General features: G+C 40.6%; 1 protein-coding gene across 2 annotated transcripts; it reads left to right on the top strand.

Annotated features, from left to right (window-relative positions):
* Nucleotides 1–665: 665 nt before the first annotated feature.
* Nucleotides 666–16,906, top strand: DDX17 (DEAD-box helicase 17; the record flags this gene model as incomplete). 2 transcript variants are annotated; one of them, XM_079714421.1, is made up of 13 exons in its annotated part: nucleotides 666–730; nucleotides 4,547–4,697; nucleotides 5,386–5,485; nucleotides 6,323–6,456; nucleotides 6,762–6,827; nucleotides 8,230–8,371; nucleotides 8,745–8,905; nucleotides 8,997–9,169; nucleotides 9,513–9,623; nucleotides 9,756–9,817; nucleotides 11,279–11,338; nucleotides 15,321–15,557; nucleotides 16,401–16,906. In XM_079714421.1, exons 1-13 carry the CDS (start codon nucleotides 681–683, stop codon nucleotides 16,904–16,906), a joined length of 1,953 nt encoding a protein of 650 aa, XP_079570547.1. In that variant the 5' UTR covers nucleotides 666–680. The 2 variants fall into 2 exon arrangements, with proteins under 2 accessions (XP_079570547.1, XP_079570546.1); XM_079714420.1 differs by having other exon boundaries at nucleotides 15,321–15,563.
* Between the last annotated feature and the right edge of the window lie 1,416 nt (nucleotides 16,907–18,322).

Here is an 18,322-nt window from a genome sequence, read left to right as displayed (position 1 = left end):
CACAAGCAGGCCAGTATTCCGTCCCGTGTCGGAACCCGGCAATATCCTCTATTCTCTAAACAAAATGCATTACGCACACTGCGCATCTTCGCAATAGTGGGCCGGCTAACGACGCAGAGAATGTTACGTCGCTCTCCCCCTCCCCTCCCTACCCCTAGTTCTGGTTCAGGTGGTGCGAGAACTCTACGCCTGATCCGTACTTTGTTTTTCTGCTCCCGACCGCAAAGTGCGCCCGCCTCCGCAACTGCCGTAAAATGCTTCCAAGAATACCCGTAGTACTCTGCGAAGCCCGCGGGCTATTCCGAGACGTTGTTTACGTATCGTCTCCGGCGTACGTAGCGTTAAGCTGGAGCAGTCTCAGTGCCGGCCGCCATTTTGTGCAGTCGCTGGGAAGGAAGGAGACGCCTAAACCGCGGCACTGCCGGGTTTGAGCGTGGCCAAACCTACCCACTGCTTCTGTAACCCCGATTCTCTGTGTTTTGCTCCCGTCTCCGACGAGAGAGGCGGCGACGGTGGCGTCTGCGACGGGAGACAGCGCGTCGGAGCGAGAAAGCGCCGCGCCTGCCGCCGCCCCAACAGCGGAGGCGCCGCCGCCATCGGTCGTCACTAGACCGGAGCCGCAGGCCCTCCCGAGCCCGGCCATCCGTGCCCCGCTCCCAGATCTCTATCCATTTGGGACCATGCGCGGAGGCGGCTTTGGGGACCGGGACCGGGATCGTGACCGTGGAGGGTAAGGGGGGAGGAGGAGAGGAAAGACCTTGTGTGCACGCGGGGCGGGGAGGAGGTTGCTTCCTGAGGAGACCGCAGCCTGCGGTCGAGCGGAAGACTTTAGAGCTGACTACGAGCGTGGGAGCTCCCGACTGTGGGAGGCGAGGCGACCCGGGACGTAATACCGGTTTAGAGCGCGGGCCTCTGGGTGGGCCTGGGCCCCCGGGTCACTGGTGACCCGGCAGGGGGGGGCGGCGGCTTGGCGACGCCCCAGCCCCTGCTTGCGGACGGTCGTCGTGGCGCGGCGCGGCCCGGCCTCAGCCCCGCGGGGAGCAGGAGGGGAGGCCTGGCCGCCGCCAACTCAGCCCGGGCCTCCTTCGTTTCCCGGCTTTCGAGCCCGGCCGATTTGAGCAAGTCATTTGATCTCTCCAGGCCTAGTGTTTATCCGTGAAACTCGGATGTTCTTGCTGAGAGAAGAGGATGAGGTCTCCGAGTTCAGCCTGGGAAAATCTTTTATGCGAAATGGCTTCCCTGTTCATGGAACTGGAAACCTGGCTTGAAACTAGAGACTAAGAGGCTGAGTGGTAGTCTTTAAAATATTTAAAAATTACCTTTAGTCGTATTTTAAAATAATTCGATGGAAGCACATTGGAATGCAAAGCGATGGGATTACTTGCCCTGTAAATGGTCGTTTGGGGGGAGGGAGTTTTTGGTTTGGTCGTTATTACAGGGTTTTTTTTTTTTTTAATGTTTCAGTCTTTTTTTTTTTTCCTTCTCTAATTGGACTGAAGCATTAACTTCTCAACCTAGCTTGAAAATTTTTGATATTGTAATGCCACGGTTATTGGGTTGGAAGTTAACAGGATTAAACCTGGAGTCTTCCCAGATAACTGAGATTCAAGTCTTAATGTGTCCCCCCCCACACCGTTAAAGGAAAAAGTTGCTTTAGAGATCCGTGTTGACTTATGCTGTTTACTTTTTTGTAATAAAAGTTTTATCTATGGATAAAAAGTTTATGTGACGCCACTTCTTAATATATATATGAGTGTGGGTGACTTTGGGCAAGATCCTGAACCTTTGTGAGCCGATTTTCTCATCTGAAGATGGGGATAGTAATTGCCTTTGCATTGTTCTCCAGAATTGAGATACTGTGTGTAATTGTCTCTCTGTAGTAAGCATTCTGTTAATGCTGTTTTCTCACACATTTTTGTCTTGTTCAGATACACAAGTACCAGACCTTCTAGTCACAAGCTCCTCAATTATCTCTTAATTCACTAACTAAAAAGGATTGCTTTGACTTATACCTTGTTATGAAGGAAAATATTTGATTTTAGCATTAAATTCGGAGGGCTGTAAGTGGAATGTTTGCTTAGTGTTTCACAGTATAGCTAAATTTAGAAGTGAATTTCAGTACAACCACTTAGGAAAAAGAACTTAATGTTACCTGTAAAATGAAGATGACCCAGAATTCCTCTCTTAAGCTTTATACCCTAGACTCTTAGGCCTAGAGAAACCCTGTACACATACCCCGGTATCCATGTTTATAACTGTTCTCATGACAGTATTAGGAACAGCTCAAACGTCTGGATAAATTCGTACAATAGACTGCAGTACAACAGTGAAAAAGAAAAACTTGTATCAACATGGATGATTCACAAATACAATGTTAAGTAAAACAAGTTATACTAGAAGAATAACATATAAAGACACTAACAAATATGACAAGACCAAAAAACGATGCAGTGGTTAAAATTCGAGGTACTAGTTATGATGGGGATTGTAAACTTGAAATAGGCACATGGAGGCTACCAAGGTACTGATAATGGTTGTTATTTTACCGTGGGTGTTTGGTTTAATATCTTACTGTATATAGGCTTTAATAATAAAAGTTCATTATTTGAAAAGAGAAAAAGTGAATTACTGATCCATTCTTAGTTTACCCCACCCATATTGACTCTTAAGTGTCAGATGACATTAAAAAAAAGACTTTAGAAATAATTCATTTCAAACAAAATGGCACTCTTTAATAAGGTCTGTACCCTAATTCTACCTTTACTATGAAATTTCCTGTGTTATTTGAATTGCTGCTGTTCTGAACTGAACAGAGCTGAAATGGATTATTGTTTTGAAAGGGGAATGAGTGAGGTAGTGTACGTACACGGACAATACAAATGTGCATTGTACATTTAAACTAGCTTGATTTTGCATGTTAATGTACAAATCTTCAAAACTGGTATTGCAAAGCCAAATTAAACTTAATACTCGGTAAAAACATTAAATGAGCAGCATGGTATGCAGGGGGTTAGGATATGTGCATCTTTAAATGGTGGCACAAATATACTCAAATTATACAAGAGAAAAGGCTCAAGTACTGTTCTAGGTTGTTATTTTAAGGTCTGGGTAGCACTGGAATGCAACAGCAGCAGCATTGAAATGGCATCTTCTAGTAATCACATAAATTTATATAATTAGGCAGCCAATCTCTGAAAATTGGTCTTGGGTCATTTTTATTCTTTACAAGACTGACAATCTAATGACTTGGCTTTTTTATTTGTAGAGTACCTTATTTAAAATTGTGTTAGTTGCTTCACTTGCAAGTGAGGGGGGAGGAGGGGTCAATCCATGTAGTTTTTAGGTCTGTTCAGTCTTAAGCCTGAGGGCATATTGAAGGTGTCTTAGGTATCGATCAACAGTAGTATAAATGAAATCAGCCAAGTTCTGCCTTTTGAATGTAAATATTTAATAGTCCCAGTAAAATTTCCAGCCATCAATCTTTGTGTGTATTTAGAGAAGTGTATAGCTGGGTCTTTAAGCCAAATAATTTTAAGAGCATTTTGAATTCCAGGAAATTGAGGCCCTTTAGGATAGTTAGTACATATACTGCCTGTTGATTATTAAGTGGAACCACTTGCCAGAGGATATGAATGAGTTAGAGTGGAAAAGAATTAAATTCAGTGTATTTTCAGGAGTAAGGAAATGGGATGAAAACATACTGTATATTATTTGTCCATCAGACAACGCCCTGCACTTTAATAGGTTGAAATACAGAAATGAAGACCATCTTAGTGTTGGGATTCTTATAGGAAAAGTAGAATGTATCAAGTTCGGCTAGTGGCCATATTTGTATTCCAGTTGAACTTGTCTGTTGTGAAAGACAGATAAAGCAAAAAGATTGATTTTTAAATAGAGATTTAAAGACCTTAAATAAGCCTTATTAATGGTTCTTTTAGCAAATTTATAGTTAATAGTGCTATTTGCCTGTGAACAGAAAGGAGAAAGAAAGGTGGAGATAAAGTGGAAGGAAAGATCATAAATTTTTGCCCTGGCCATTCATTAGCAGAAACAAAAGGTGAAGGCTAGCCTACCAGTCTTTTAGGGGTCCTAGTAGTTTTCCTTAGCAGATTAGCAGGCAAAAGGAGTGCTCATCACAGTATAAAGGGGTAAAGGGTTCAAAAGCTGTTCCAGGTATGGAGCCGCTTGAACTGTTTTTCTTCCTGTCCACAATTTTGCCCTAATTTAAACTTCTGTGTCCTCACCTACATTTCAGAACATTACATACGAGTAGAGACTTCTATTCACTTCAGTATTTCTAGCACCACTTAAAACAGTACCTGGTACATAGTTGGTACCCAGTAACTATTTGTTAAATGAATACAATTAGGCCAGCTTGTACTGAGTGTTTACTATGCCAGATACTGTTTTAAGCACTTTACATGTAAATATTTTTTTGGAGGGGGCTGGTAGTATCTTAAGAGTCCCATCTTTTTACATGTTTTTATGGCACCTAAGGCATTTTGCTTTAAAAACACTAAAAAGATTAAAATGTTCGTGTTTCTAGATTTGGAGCAAGAGGTGGTGGTGGCCTTCCCCCGAAGAAGTTTGGTAATCCTGGGGAGCGTTTACGTAAAAAGAAGTGGGATTTGAGTGAGCTCCCCAAGTTTGAGAAGAATTTTTATGTTGAACATCCAGAAGTGGCAAGGCTGACTCCGGTAAGTTTGGGAGGTTTTGTTCATTCACTTTTTTTTCATACACAGTAATGAACCAAGTATGTACATTAGCCAGAGTATACTCATATACAGCCGTTGCTGTTATATGTTTTAGTCTAGTGTGGTGGTACTTTCCTTGGTTCTTGTTAGGATTGCTGATACAAGAGAAACCAGTAATACCTAATGTATTACATGGTTCTCATTTGTTGGTTATATTTTCCAACCAATTTGTTATGTGATTTTAGCTGTATATGAGGTGTCATGTCTTTTCATCTATGAAGTAAATTAAAATTTCAAAACATTGGCTTTTACTCCTGTTTGTATTTTTAACCTCATGATTATTTTGGACTCTACGCATGACATGGTAACTTGTTCAGAAGAAAGTGTAAGGAAAGAGCACTTGGTCCTAACTTCCACATTTTCTCCCTCTTCCTACTTCTGGCCTTGGGCAATTTACTAATCTTTCTGAGTAACTTTTCTCATGTGGAAAATGGAACGGTTGCTGACCTGCTTCATTGACTCAGAGTTGGATGAAGCTGGACACATATGAAAGCACTATAAGAAGTGTTATACATATTTTCCAATGTAATTGTGGATTTGATGATAATTGTTCTGCTGTATTGGAACATAAAGTTTTGCATGTTTAGAATAACTTGTTTACTGATTTGTCTTACTTTGTTGTCTTACATAGTATGAGGTTGATGAACTACGCCGAAAGAAAGAGATTACAGTGAGAGGAGGTGATGTTTGTCCTAAACCTGTGTTTGCCTTCCATCATGCTAACTTCCCACGTAAGTGTTTTTCAATCCAGTATCTTAATTGTTAATTTAGCTTGAATGGTCAGTGTGGTCATAGGTTATTTAAAGGTTTTGACCCAGGCTCAGGATTTTGTTTAAAAGACAAGTAGAAACTTTTCACAAAGGTTTTTGGGTGTTTTTGTTTGTGTGTGTGTGTTTGTGGTTTGGGGTTTTTGTTTTATTTTTATTTATTATTATTTTTTTTGCGTGGTATGCGGCCTCTCACTGCAGTGGCCTCTCCCGTTGCGGAGCACAGGCTCCGAACCCGCAGGCTCAGCGGCCATGGCTCACGGGCCTAGCCGCTCTGCGGCATGTGGGATCTTCCTGGACCGGGGCTCGAACCCGCGTCCCCTGCATCGGCAGGCGGACTCTCAACCACTGCGCCATCAGGGAAGCCCTGTTTTGTTTTATTTTTAATGCTCATGTTTTCTCTGCTTATAACTTTTTTTTTGCTTTTTTTCCCCATCTTTCTCTGGGATTTTGCCTCTACCTTTTAGAAAACAGCAAAATGAAATTGCTTTCTAGCTGGTTAAAATTTGAATTAGGTAAACAATAAGTGACTACCATATACCATGGTAGTCATTACCATGTTAAATACTTCAGAGCAGTGGTTTTCAAGTTTTCGAGGATAAGGGTAGATGGCTGTGACAGTAGCCTTCTTGAGAAGTAGTAATTAGCAGCTCAAAGATTCAGTACTGAAGAAAAAAACAATACTTGGAGAGATGTAAAGCTGGGTAAATCTTCCCTTCAATGAGCTTAACAGTTTTTTAAATTTCTTTTGGCTGTGGGTCCTTAGTTTTACTTAAAGTAGTAATATCGATTTTCATACAGAATACGTAATGGATGTGTTGATGGATCAGCACTTCACAGAACCAACTCCAATTCAGTGCCAGGGATTTCCCTTGGCTCTTAGTGGCCGGGATATGGTGGGCATTGCTCAGACTGGCTCTGGGAAGACATTGGCGGTATGTACCAGCAAGGGAAGATTTTTAATATTGTGGTAACTTATTTTGCTATTGTAAATACTCCATATGTTCTCAATTCTTGAAATTCTAATTCAGATAGGGATAATATTTCAGCTTTTTTAGCTATCTGAAATATGTGGAAGCATTTTGTGTTCAAATATACATCGCACATATGTGTAACAGTTGTGAGTTCTGTTTTCCCTTTCCTAGTTACTTAGGCGTTATCAATTACTGTGATAATTTAGAACAATTAATATAATGGCTTAGTTTTGGTATAACACTGTCCTTCTTTCCCCCCACCCCAGTATTTGCTGCCTGCTATTGTTCATATTAACCACCAGCCTTACTTGGAAAGAGGAGATGGCCCAATTGTAAGTGTGTTTCAGTTTGTTTACACTTCTAAGAATGACTACAACTTAATGATTATTGTGTTTCAGGCACTGTGCTTTACATATGTTCTCAGATTTCATTCTCAACCCTACCTTCCGTATCTGGAAGAGAGATTATGTCTATCTTACTGATAAATTTTAGACACAGTGCAATTAAATGACTTGCCCAGGGTCATATAGGAATTAAATGGCTGAGCTTGAATTTGAACTACTTGTACTTTTAACCATTATGCCCATTACCTTCATATAGAGGCATTTACTCTGCATTAAATTCAAGTGCAATTCTTAATTGCTCATTGATGCTATGAGGGATAAAAAAGTAAGAAATGAGATCCTTGCCCTGTGGCTGAGTTGGATTTGGGATGTGTATTCTTTATGGTTAAGTGATGCGTCTTTAAATGTTTATAGAGCAGCGTGATTTTCTTGTTTGATCATTTTCATTTATGCTATTTACTGTAAGATTTCAGTAGTGGTCTTCAAACATTTTGAATGTACATTCTTAACTTTATTTTAATAGAGCTTGCACTCACTGTATATGTTCATGAATACATTATTATAGTATGTCTCAATGTATTCACAACAAGAAATAATGCATTACCTTTCATTAACATAATATGTAATGTATTCCATACGGCTAATAGAGTTAGCTTTATTTTCATTAGTTAATGTCTATTAACTAATGAATCAGTACACCAAGTGAGAGTCAGTGTTAACAGTATATAGATACCTGTTTCGAAGTGTCTTAATTTTGTATTTTTTGGCCAACTTCTTGTCACGTTGTGTATAAGTCATCCTTGTTTTTGCCTAATGTGCCTGGCTAAGAGCTTAAACTTGATGTCAGAAAAGTGTCAGCTTTGCTCATTTCCTGTTCATCTGTTTCTAATTTTTTTTCTTTAATTGGGATACAGTTGATTTACAATGCTGTGTTAGTTTCTACTGTACAGCGAAGTGGAGTTCCCTGTGCTATACAGCAGATTCTCATACATATTAGTGTATATATGTCAATCCCAGTCTCCCAATTTGTTTCTAATATTTAATCCATGGTTTTGCAGGAATATTTTATAGCTACTTACTCATTTTGTGAGTTGTTTAGTTAAAACTAGGTAATACAGTCTGTAAATCTACTTACATAGCACACATAACGGTAATGAATCGTGTCAAAAGTCAACCATCATACCACATGCCAAGTATTAGTTCTCATAATTTTTGCCACACTCCAGTGCACTGTCTTATACCCCCTGCCTTCCCAACTCCCCACCCCATCACATACTTTGAAAGTACCAAATTAGACAATAGAGAATTAAATAACCTTTTTGTACTTTTTTTTTTCCTCCTTAAACTTGGGATAGGTGTCTCAAGTGATTTGTTTGTTTGTTTGTTTTAGTGTCTAGTTCTGGCTCCTACCAGAGAGCTTGCCCAGCAGGTACAGCAGGTGGCTGATGACTATGGCAAATGTTCTAGATTGAAGAGCACTTGCATTTATGGAGGTGCTCCTAAAGGTCCCCAGATTCGAGACTTGGAGAGAGGTAATTTTAAAAATTAGTGTTTAAGAATTATTAGTTTCTCTCATTTTACCAATTTCTGTAAATGAAATTGAAAAACAGTGGATTCTGGTTGGGGGGTGGAGATCAGTATTTCAGCAGCTTAGCAATTCTCTAATATGGTTAAAATGCTATTTTAGGGAAGTTCAGCGTGACTAGAGACTTAAACTTAGTCGAGGTTTGGATGATTATACATAAATTTTTGTTACATCCTGCTTTTCCAGGCACTGTGTTAAAATTTAGTTAGTGTTCTGCAGCACTGAGTACAACCACCAGAGTTGGTGCTTCTTAGTTTGCTGAGGCTTGAACAGTGTATGAAGAATTCTTAGTTGGATAGATCTTTGGATTTGTTTTACAGGTGTCGAGATCTGTATAGCTACTCCTGGACGCCTGATAGATTTCCTGGAGTCAGGAAAGACAAATCTTCGCCGATGTACTTACCTTGTACTGGATGAGGCTGACAGAATGCTTGATATGGGCTTTGAACCCCAGATTCGTAAAATTGTTGACCAAATCAGGGTGTGTAAAGCTGATAATTCGTTGTCTTATACCCTTTGCCTGTAGTAGTTACTGAATCTAAAAGAAAGCCTTTCCTTTCCTTTCCGGATAGCCTGATAGGCAGACATTAATGTGGAGTGCAACCTGGCCAAAAGAAGTAAGACAGCTTGCAGAGGATTTCCTTCGTGATTACACCCAGATCAACGTAGGCAATCTGGAGTTGAGTGCCAACCACAACATCCTCCAGATTGTGGATGTCTGCATGGAAAGTGAAAAAGACCACAAGTATGAAAGATTTCACTGTTTTGATGATGCTGATAAACCTTTCCTAATAATCCTCCAAAACTAAAGTGTTACAGAAGCCAGTATTTTTTAGGCTTGAAAACATTAAAAGCATTGCTAGCTTTCTAACAATCCATTCTTTATATTATTCATCAGAGCTTGTGGTTAAAGGCAAGGATTCTGGATCCTTGGATTTGAATCCCAGTTCTGATAAGTACCAGCTGTAGAGAAAGTAATTTGAAAAGAAAGTACTAAAGCTTTGGAGGGTTGATAATGCAAACATAGCTTCTGCGTGATGTGTAGGGGGCCTTCTCTGGATGACTGAATTGTTTGGTCTTGTTTTCAGGTTGATCCAACTCATGGAGGAAATAATGGCTGAAAAGGAAAATAAGACAATAATATTTGTAGAGACGAAAAGACGCTGTGATGACCTCACTCGAAGGATGCGCAGAGATGGGTGAGTGCAGCACTGAGGTAATTAATTTGCCTCAGATTTTATAGTTCAGTAGGAATTTCTAAATTGATGTTGTGAATGTTGTATAATATTTCAACAATGCCAAACATGTACTTTGCTCTTTTCTTCTGACAGTTGGCCAGCTATGTGTATCCATGGAGACAAGAGTCAACCAGAAAGAGATTGGGTACTTAATGGTGAGTTCAGAACTAAGCATTGTCCTTATGCTCTGTTTCAAGGATTGGCAAACTTTCTGTAAAGAGCCAGGTAATAAATATTTTTGGCTTTGCAGACTGTATAGTGTTTTGTGTCACAACTGTTCAACTCTGCTGTTGTAGCACAAAAAACGGCCATAGGCATTATTGTAAAGAGACAGCCTGGCTGTGTTCCAACAAAACTTCATTTGCAGAAATAGGCGTTGTGCCAGATTTGACCCAAAGACCAGGGTTTGCCTAGCTCTGCTCTAGTTAATTGAATATTGGGGGCATTTTTGCCATGTCCACCATACTTCACGGTCATTAGTGCTGGCTCTTTACACCACTTTTTCACCACTTAGACCACCCTTTCTTTATGTAATGAGTTCTTGTCTTTATAGATATGTACACCAGCCTGGAAGCTCCCCACATCCCATACTTGGGGGATTTTAATGGAGGCTTCATCACGTTAACTCAGTCTCCCTCTCTGCTCCGCTCCTCTCCTCTCCAGAGTTGGGCTCAAATTTCCAAGCTTCTCTGATCATGGCTTGGTCTTTCTGGTGAACAGCCTCCATCCAGGAGCTATTCTGGAGCCCATCAAGTGTCTTTTCACTAGAACAAAGATTCCTGTCTTGTTGTTCTTCTTGTTTAGGAACTCTTGTTCAGGGACCAGGGTCAAAGACTTAAGTATTAGAATAAAAGATTCTCCTAGCATCCCTGTTTTACAAGGGTTTTAGGAGCTCTGTGCCAGGAACTGAGGGCAGAGACCAGTATATATATTCTGTTATTTCACAGGGCAAAGTTAATGGTTTCTCCTTTCATTCCACATCTTTTTTTTTTTTTTTTTTTTTTGCGGTATGCTGGCCTCTCACTGCTGTGGCCTCTCCCGTTGCGGAGCACAGGCTCCGGACGCGCAGGCTCAGCGGCCATGGCTCACAGGCCCAGCCGCTCCGCGGCACGTGGGATCCTCCCGGACCGGGGCACGAACCCGTGTCCCCTGCATCGACAGGCGGACTCTCAACCACTGTGCCACCAGGGAAGCCCCATTCCACATCTTTTAAACTTCCTCCCTTTCCATACCCCCTCCCCCAACCCCACTTTTGGTTTTGTTTTATTTGGGAGACAACTTTGCTGTCATAATTTAAGGGAAGAAAATTTCCAGCTCATGTTAATTCTGTTACACATTGCCACACCATTTTAATGGAACTTCATTATTAGAGGTAAATTTTTTGATGTGTTGCTCCTCTGCTAAAGGTGATTATAATAAATATTTTCAAAAGAATTACTATTATCTTTAAATTTAAAAGAGCTTGGCGTGTTCTTACACCATTACTTGAAGTTTTAATATGATAGGGTAAGAAGGCCAGATAGCTGGGAATGTTTATTTGGTCATTTTTTTAAGATATATCACGGTGTAGCCTTAATTTTATAACTTGCTTTCATGGTACTATCCTTGTTTTACAGAGTTCCGTTCTGGAAAGGCTCCCATTCTCATTGCCACAGATGTAGCCTCCCGTGGGCTAGGTTTGTATAGATAGGTGTCTCTGTCAATGGTATATGTATCTTTTGGTTAAAAAGATTTGCTTGTCTTTTCACATTAGAGTTGCATATACGTGTGTTTAGATAAATATTTAAAAGAGAAGAATGACATACAAAGTACGTGATTCCCCTTCCCCCCATGATTTTTTTTAACCTTGGTGGGTTTTTTGTTTGTTTTTTGGGGGTTTTTTCCTTTTATTTTCAAAGTCTCTTCCTGCTCCTAACAAACAGGCTTTGGTCTGCAGCAAGGCCTAGGCATGACTGTTTATTTAAACCGGTAGAGAGAGAGGAGACGTTCATTTGCACAGCTCAACTTCTTCCTGGTTTTATTCTATATTCTGGGTGAATAAAATGAGCCCAATTGAACCTAGCTATTAGAAGCTAATTTCTTCAGTTATTTTTTTCCCCTCTACTAATCTATCTGCGGATGTCCAATTCCATAAATGCTAATATATTCTTGGGATTTAGTAAATCTATAGATACGATATCTTTCAGCAATTAAATCTGCGTTGCCCAATTTAATTTACTGAAGTAAAACTATCATGAGCACTCAGTTATCCCCTCCTCCCACCCATACTCATATCATCGATGTGCTGTCTTCCAATTTAAGAACTTAATTTGAAGTTGATGTTCTGGAGTTTTCAACCCATTACGATTTAAGGTATTCAGAGATATTTTGTGGTACTTTAGCCCATTATTCTGAGCAAAACAGGTGTAACTCAAAACTTATATTTTAAAAAATGATAGAGTATTTCTGTCACAAAGATATTTTTAAATTATTGACAGATACTAATTTCTTGCCCAGGAAGGCGAGAAGCACCATATTCCCTTATGATATTCAACATAGAGCAAGTATTCAAACTGGAATACAGAAGTAATGAAGGCTTTTTAAACATTGCACTCATCATTCCCTCCTTCAGAGGTGGTGACTTGCAGCCATGACTGAAAAATTGTCTCTGCCCTCTGAGGTCATGTCTGGATCTGTGCGGTTAGAACTTGGACCTGTTGGGAGAAGAGGCTGAGGCCTGAAAGCAGTTTACATAAAAGCTTTCAGTGATGGTGGTTTTTAAACAGGCTTGCTATGTGCTGGTAGCTTCTTTGTGCATCTTGCCTAGACAATTTAAAATATTTGTTCCATGTCCCCCTGCATTTCTGAACCAAATCAATTGGCTGCCATTAGAATAACTTAGACTCTTCATCCCACCCCCACTCATCCAAGAGAGGGGAGAGGGAAGGTATCTGAGTCTGTTTCTTGTTACTCAACATCAGTGCTTGTTTTGGGCCCCTTTGTTTGCTGCCTTGTAAAAAAATCAAAAGGAAGGGGAAAACCCGCCAAAATGGCAGAATGCTGACCAAGGTCCTACAAGATCCTGGAAAGTGAAGGCTTCTACCTCATTAGACAGGGGTGCAATTTTCAGCTGAGTCACCAGGCCTTTTTTCACTTCCTGTCGAGCGATGGCCTCTTAAATGTTCCCTTCAGGTAAGTTCTTCGATTCCCATAATTTTATAATAGTCATCCTCAGGAAACCACTATTTATTCCCTTTACAGTGGGATATTTTTTATTTTTCCTTTTTTTGTTTAAACTACACACTGTTAAACTAAAAGTATTGAATTTATTTTGTTTTGTTTTTTAACAGAAGCTTTGATAGCAGCTGCAGATCACTCAGTACATGGCTGAGGCAAATCTACATTGGCCCGAAGCAGCTCTAGATGAGCCTATTGACTAGTCTCAGCCCCTCCCAATTAGTGTTTGGAGATTCAGGCCATGTTATAGGGCTTGTCAGACAAAAAGTTCTTACCCTGGGCAGCTGGCCAAAACATTAACTTTTTGATTTCTTACCCTGCAACAGCATCTTCTCTAAAGACACCAAGGTAATATTGTGACAGTGCACAAATAACATCGGGGCAGGCTAGACTAGACTGGAGAGAAACAAATTCTGCGCTTGCTCTTATGTGCCCTCAGCCAGCTATATCTGTGCACACACAAGACACCTTTCTCGTATGAAGAACTTGCACCATGTCTGCCCACTATTGAACCCTTCCAGAAGTATTCCCAAGTGTTGATAGCTGAACTGTTGACTCCAGTCCCCAGTGCTTTCTGCTAGGAAAGCACACATCTGTGCATCCAGTGCAATAATTCAACCTGCTCTGCTGCCCGTGGTCTTACACAGTGGGAGTGAGTAAGGAGCATTATCCTAGCCCTGAAGATGTGGTCATGGAGCATAATTCCCCATCCCCCCCGTCTCACATCCATCCTGGCCCTGTAAATTTTTGTTTTCCCTTTGTTACATCAACGACCCTAGCCGGAGACTCACGCTGCCCCCTGTGATAAGTGCCTTCTCGTCTTTCTGGTGTGATTTCAGGACTTTAGGGGTCAGTAAAGACTGAGGAGCCTTTATTGTAATAAGAAACAGACATAATGCCCCTTTCTTCACAGGCCCTTTAACAACAGCTGAATTTTTTTTTTTTTAAATCATCTCCCCTTTCCCCCTGAAATTAATCCAGTCTGGGCAATAGATGCAGTCTGACCCTTTGGATGTAACTTACATTTTTTTTTATTAATTATTTTTTTCTACAATCACCCCAATTATCCTTGGGGGAGGCGTTGGAGGACCTGAAATTTTTACCCGAACCCAGGTTCTCCGGCGCTTGGCAACCAAATGGGGCTACAGAGAAGCATCTAAGCCAGTTCACAGAGCGAGCGTGTGTGGGGACTTCTCACTGCCACGGACCCTTGATGCATGCTCCCCGCGCTCCAGTGGTCCCGTGTCAGAAGGCGGAGTTTTCGAAAGGAGGCCGCCAAAAATAAAAGGCAAAGAGACGGGATCGGCTGCAGCGGTTTCCCAAAGGAGGAGGGAGTGTGCATCGGTCTGGTAACAAACAGAGAATGTTTTTTAATTATTTATATCACAAAAATCTGTGTTTTATCTAGGATATTTTCTGAATATTCTTTGTAAAATGCAGATTTTTTCCACAAAACATTAGGATTCTTTGTTATATTCTTAAATTTGTTTGTTTAAGTAGGTAAAAATATACATTTAGCTGAAAGCATTACACTAACATTTACATACTTTAAGCTTTAGGAGGTTATTCAATCCAATTCCCAGCAGTGGACAGAACATTAAACTTGTGTCTCAAGGTTTCATGGTTTTTCCCACACTCTTTGGCTGTTTAATTTTCCAGGTTACATAGACAATCTTTGATAATTGAAGCAAGGACTGAGTTAAAGTAACCTTGAGTTGAGAAAAAAACCTCATTTGGCAGAGCTGGGCTTGGTAGTACAGTGAAATTTTAGTGTAATGTGCTCTTGTGGTAATTGAAAGGAAAGGTAATTTGGATATTTCTGCAAAGGAAAATAAGTGTGTATTTAACTTTGGCTCTGATCAGTTTTTTTTTAATATAAGCAAAAAAATTTTAATCTAAATATCTTAAATCTCCATGAAAATGTAGTAATAAAGTATATGAAGTTTTTGTTTTTGTTTTTGTTTTCTTTTCTTTTCTTTTTGCTCTGTGACTGGTTTAAAGGTAAGTTTGTTATATTACTGGTAGATTTTGCCAGGCTTCTCCCAACAGAGTAGAAGTGATTTGGCCTTGTAGCTTAATGATGGTACCACTTTCTACATTCCAGTTTTGAAAAGGATGGAACTGGAATTTGGTACAACTCCTGTCAGTAGTATATTGGTTAAGATACAGAAGGGGCAGGAGTTCGGATGGTTGAATGGGATTTCCTTAGGATTTTACAGCTGATAAAGATGCCGCTTCCTCTGCATGTCCCAAGCATCATTAATCCTCTTTTACTCTGTTGGGATGAGTCTTTTTTGTTCCTGTTCAGAGTGGTTATTAACTTAATCTTCTCTCCTCTTGCTGTCATCTGCATTCGTGCTTCCCACCTGTTGTTGGCATGTCCTTTACCTTCTCTTTCCCTGCCACATCAACCTACACACTGACTCATCGTTGGCTTTGAAGATGTGGAAGATGTCAAGTTTGTGATCAACTATGACTATCCAAACAGTTCAGAGGATTATGTGCACCGTATTGGCCGAACAGCCCGTAGCACCAACAAGGGCACCGCCTATACCTTCTTCACCCCAGGGAACTTAAAGCAGGCCAGAGAGTTGATCAAAGTGCTGGAAGAGGCTAATCAGGCTATCAATCCAAAACTGATGCAGCTGGTGGACCACAGAGGAGGCGGCGGAGGAGGGGGTAAGGGTAAGTCCTGGAGTTTTCCAGGTACTGCCAAGGTATCTTTTTTGTGTGTTCATTGTGCCTTGTTTTTTTAAGCCAGTGAAGGTTAATGTATGTTGCTTAATAATTTTTCATAATCTCTTCTAAGTAAGACAATATGAAGTTTGGGAGCCTGTCATAGCCTTAGTAGTATGTTAGGTTTTCGGTTTTCCATATGGAGAAATCAGTAATTTTATACCATTTCATGGTAGTAGAGACAGGCGTAGTTACTGGATCTGAATTGGACAGTTGCAAAATATAGTAGGATCTGGGTTTCCTGCCTACAAGTTTGATAGGTTTGATAGGATGTTTTCCCCCCACTTACTGTATGTTGAAGCTTTACATCAGAATTCCCTTCGAGGTTTTTAAAATGCAGTTGTTTTTTTTAAGTGGGTTTGGAATTGAACTAGAAACCTGAACTTTTTCCCTAAAACTTGTGAGATGATTCTGATGCAGTTAGCTCTGCAAAGCAACATTTGAGAACCGGTGTGCACTAGTAGAGGATCCCTTCATGGTCGTATGAACTTAGCTGCATGCCTTTTTTTGTTTTTTTAAACCGTTCTTACCATTTTTCTTACATTTTTAAGAGTGTGTTTCTTGGTAATCCTCAAATAAAGAAAGAGCCTAAAAGGTGAGAAGTTGAATATCCTTTAATAATGTTTACCGTTCTTTTGAGTATAAAGTGCTGATTTGGAAGCTGGCCTAGTGCTTAATTAGAGATCAAGAAAGAATATTGAATACTTTTGTACTGAGTAGCATTTTTACATGTGGTTATGTTTGGATCATATATGTAGCACTGAAAATTCCTTGTGTCCTCATCAGGAGGTCGTTCTCGATACCGGACCACTTCTTCAGCCAACAATCCCAATCTGATGTATCAGGATGAGTGTGACCGGAGGCTTCGAGGGGTCAAAGATGGTGGCCGGAGAGACTCTGCAAGCTATCGGGATCGTGGTGAAACCGATAGAGCCGGTTATGCTAACGGTAGTGGCTATGGAAGTCCAAATTCTGCCTTTGGAGCACAAGCAGGCCAATACACCTATGGTCAAGGCACCTATGGGGCAGCTGCTTATGGCACGAGTGGTTACACAGCCCAAGAATATGGTGCTGGCACTTACGGGGCCAGTAGCACCACCTCAACTGGGAGAAGTTCACAGAGCTCTAGCCAGCAGTTTAGTGGGATGGGCCGGTCTGGGCAGCAGCCACAGCCACTGATGTCACAACAGTTTGCACAGCCTCCGGGAGCTACCAATATGATAGGTTACATGGGGCAGACTGCCTACCAGTACCCACCCCCTCCTCCTCCCCCTCCTCCTTCACGTAAATGAAGCCACTCAGGTGGTAGTGACTTGTGCAGACTTAACTACATTTAAAGGAACGCTATCTTTTCCTTTTTTTCTTCCTCCCTTTTTCTTTCTTTTTCTTTTTAAATTTTTTTTCCCAACCATTGTGATTTGTCTTTCATGCAGATTAGTTAGAATTCACTGCCAGGTTTTTTCTGCCTGCCAAAATGATCCAGTCTGTAATAACAGATTTTGTAAAAGTATATATATATGTATAGCCGACTGGAAGAGATTTTTTTCCCCCCAACTTCTTGCATGTTGAGGATGTTTGAGCTATTTTTCATCTTTAAAAGAAAAAGTAAGGTGTTAGGCCCCTTTGTGGGAGCCCATTTTTTTGTTGTCCTGAGTTGCGGTTGCGGGGGAGGGTAGAGGGTTGAATTCTGCAGAAGAAGACGGCATCTTTGCTTTAAATTGCTCTCGTTACTGGAATAGAAAACCAAGAGGGAGTTCCCTGCACATTTTCTGTAATGCTTTTTAATGTTTTTTTAAGCTGGACAGGGTTCCTCAGGCCTGATGAATTTTTAAGACAGTGCTTTGCCATTGTCATTTTGGCTGATTACTTGTTAAATGCATTTGACAGGTTTTTTTTAAATTCCGAATTGGCTTTGTCTCCCTTACACTCTGCCTTCCCCCTTCCCAATTACTGAAAAATAACCATTTTAGTTGTCAGGTTAGAAATTAAATTGCTGAGTCTTGAGTTTTTTTAAGTGTATCCTTTAAATTAAAAACCCCAAATTGTTTATTGTAATGGTTAAATGTAGCATCTCAGCATCTGGGTGGAAGCTGCCTATTTTTCTTCCCCGTATTACCAGGGACCATCTGTGAAATTCATTTTCCAACCAGACAGCTGCTGTGAGCAGAATGAACATAAATGCTCACTGGAAATTTATGAACCAGTTAAATATGCATTCACCTGCAGAGCGAGAACCACGTTTAATTATAAACAGTATACTCCGTGGGCAGGTTTTCTTTTTAAACTCAGTATTTGTAGAGCTAGAGTAAAAGCAACCCTTTGCCAGCTACTCAGCCCTTTTGGCCAAGTTATCTTGAAGGGTCTTAAGGGTTTATTAACAACTCCTACTCTCTTCATACTCCCGTTCTCTGCAGTGCTTTGTAACAGCTTTTGGGTGCAGATTTTCCTCAGCATCCTTTTGCACTCAGCTTTTTACAGGTAGGTAGTGCTTAAGAAAAGTTACAGAGGACTAAAGTCCAAGTCCTTTTACTTTTCCTCCACCTGAAAGGTAGGTGAGATTGTCCCCTTCATAGTAATACCAACTGTTTTACTGAGACTTCATATAGCAGATGGGCTTGGAAAGAATTTTCTGCTCTTGTGTTCACTGTAACAGGACAGGGAGATCAGACAACCTCAGAAATCTCTTCGTATCTAGTGTGGGACTTAAT

The sequence above is a fragment of the Hyperoodon ampullatus genome, assembly GCF_949752795.1.
Source record: "Hyperoodon ampullatus genome assembly, chromosome: 11".
Lineage (NCBI taxonomy): Eukaryota > Metazoa > Chordata > Mammalia > Artiodactyla > Ziphiidae > Hyperoodon > Hyperoodon ampullatus.
Note: the sequence above shows the minus strand (reverse complement) of the source record. Positions and strands in the feature narration are given on the sequence as shown.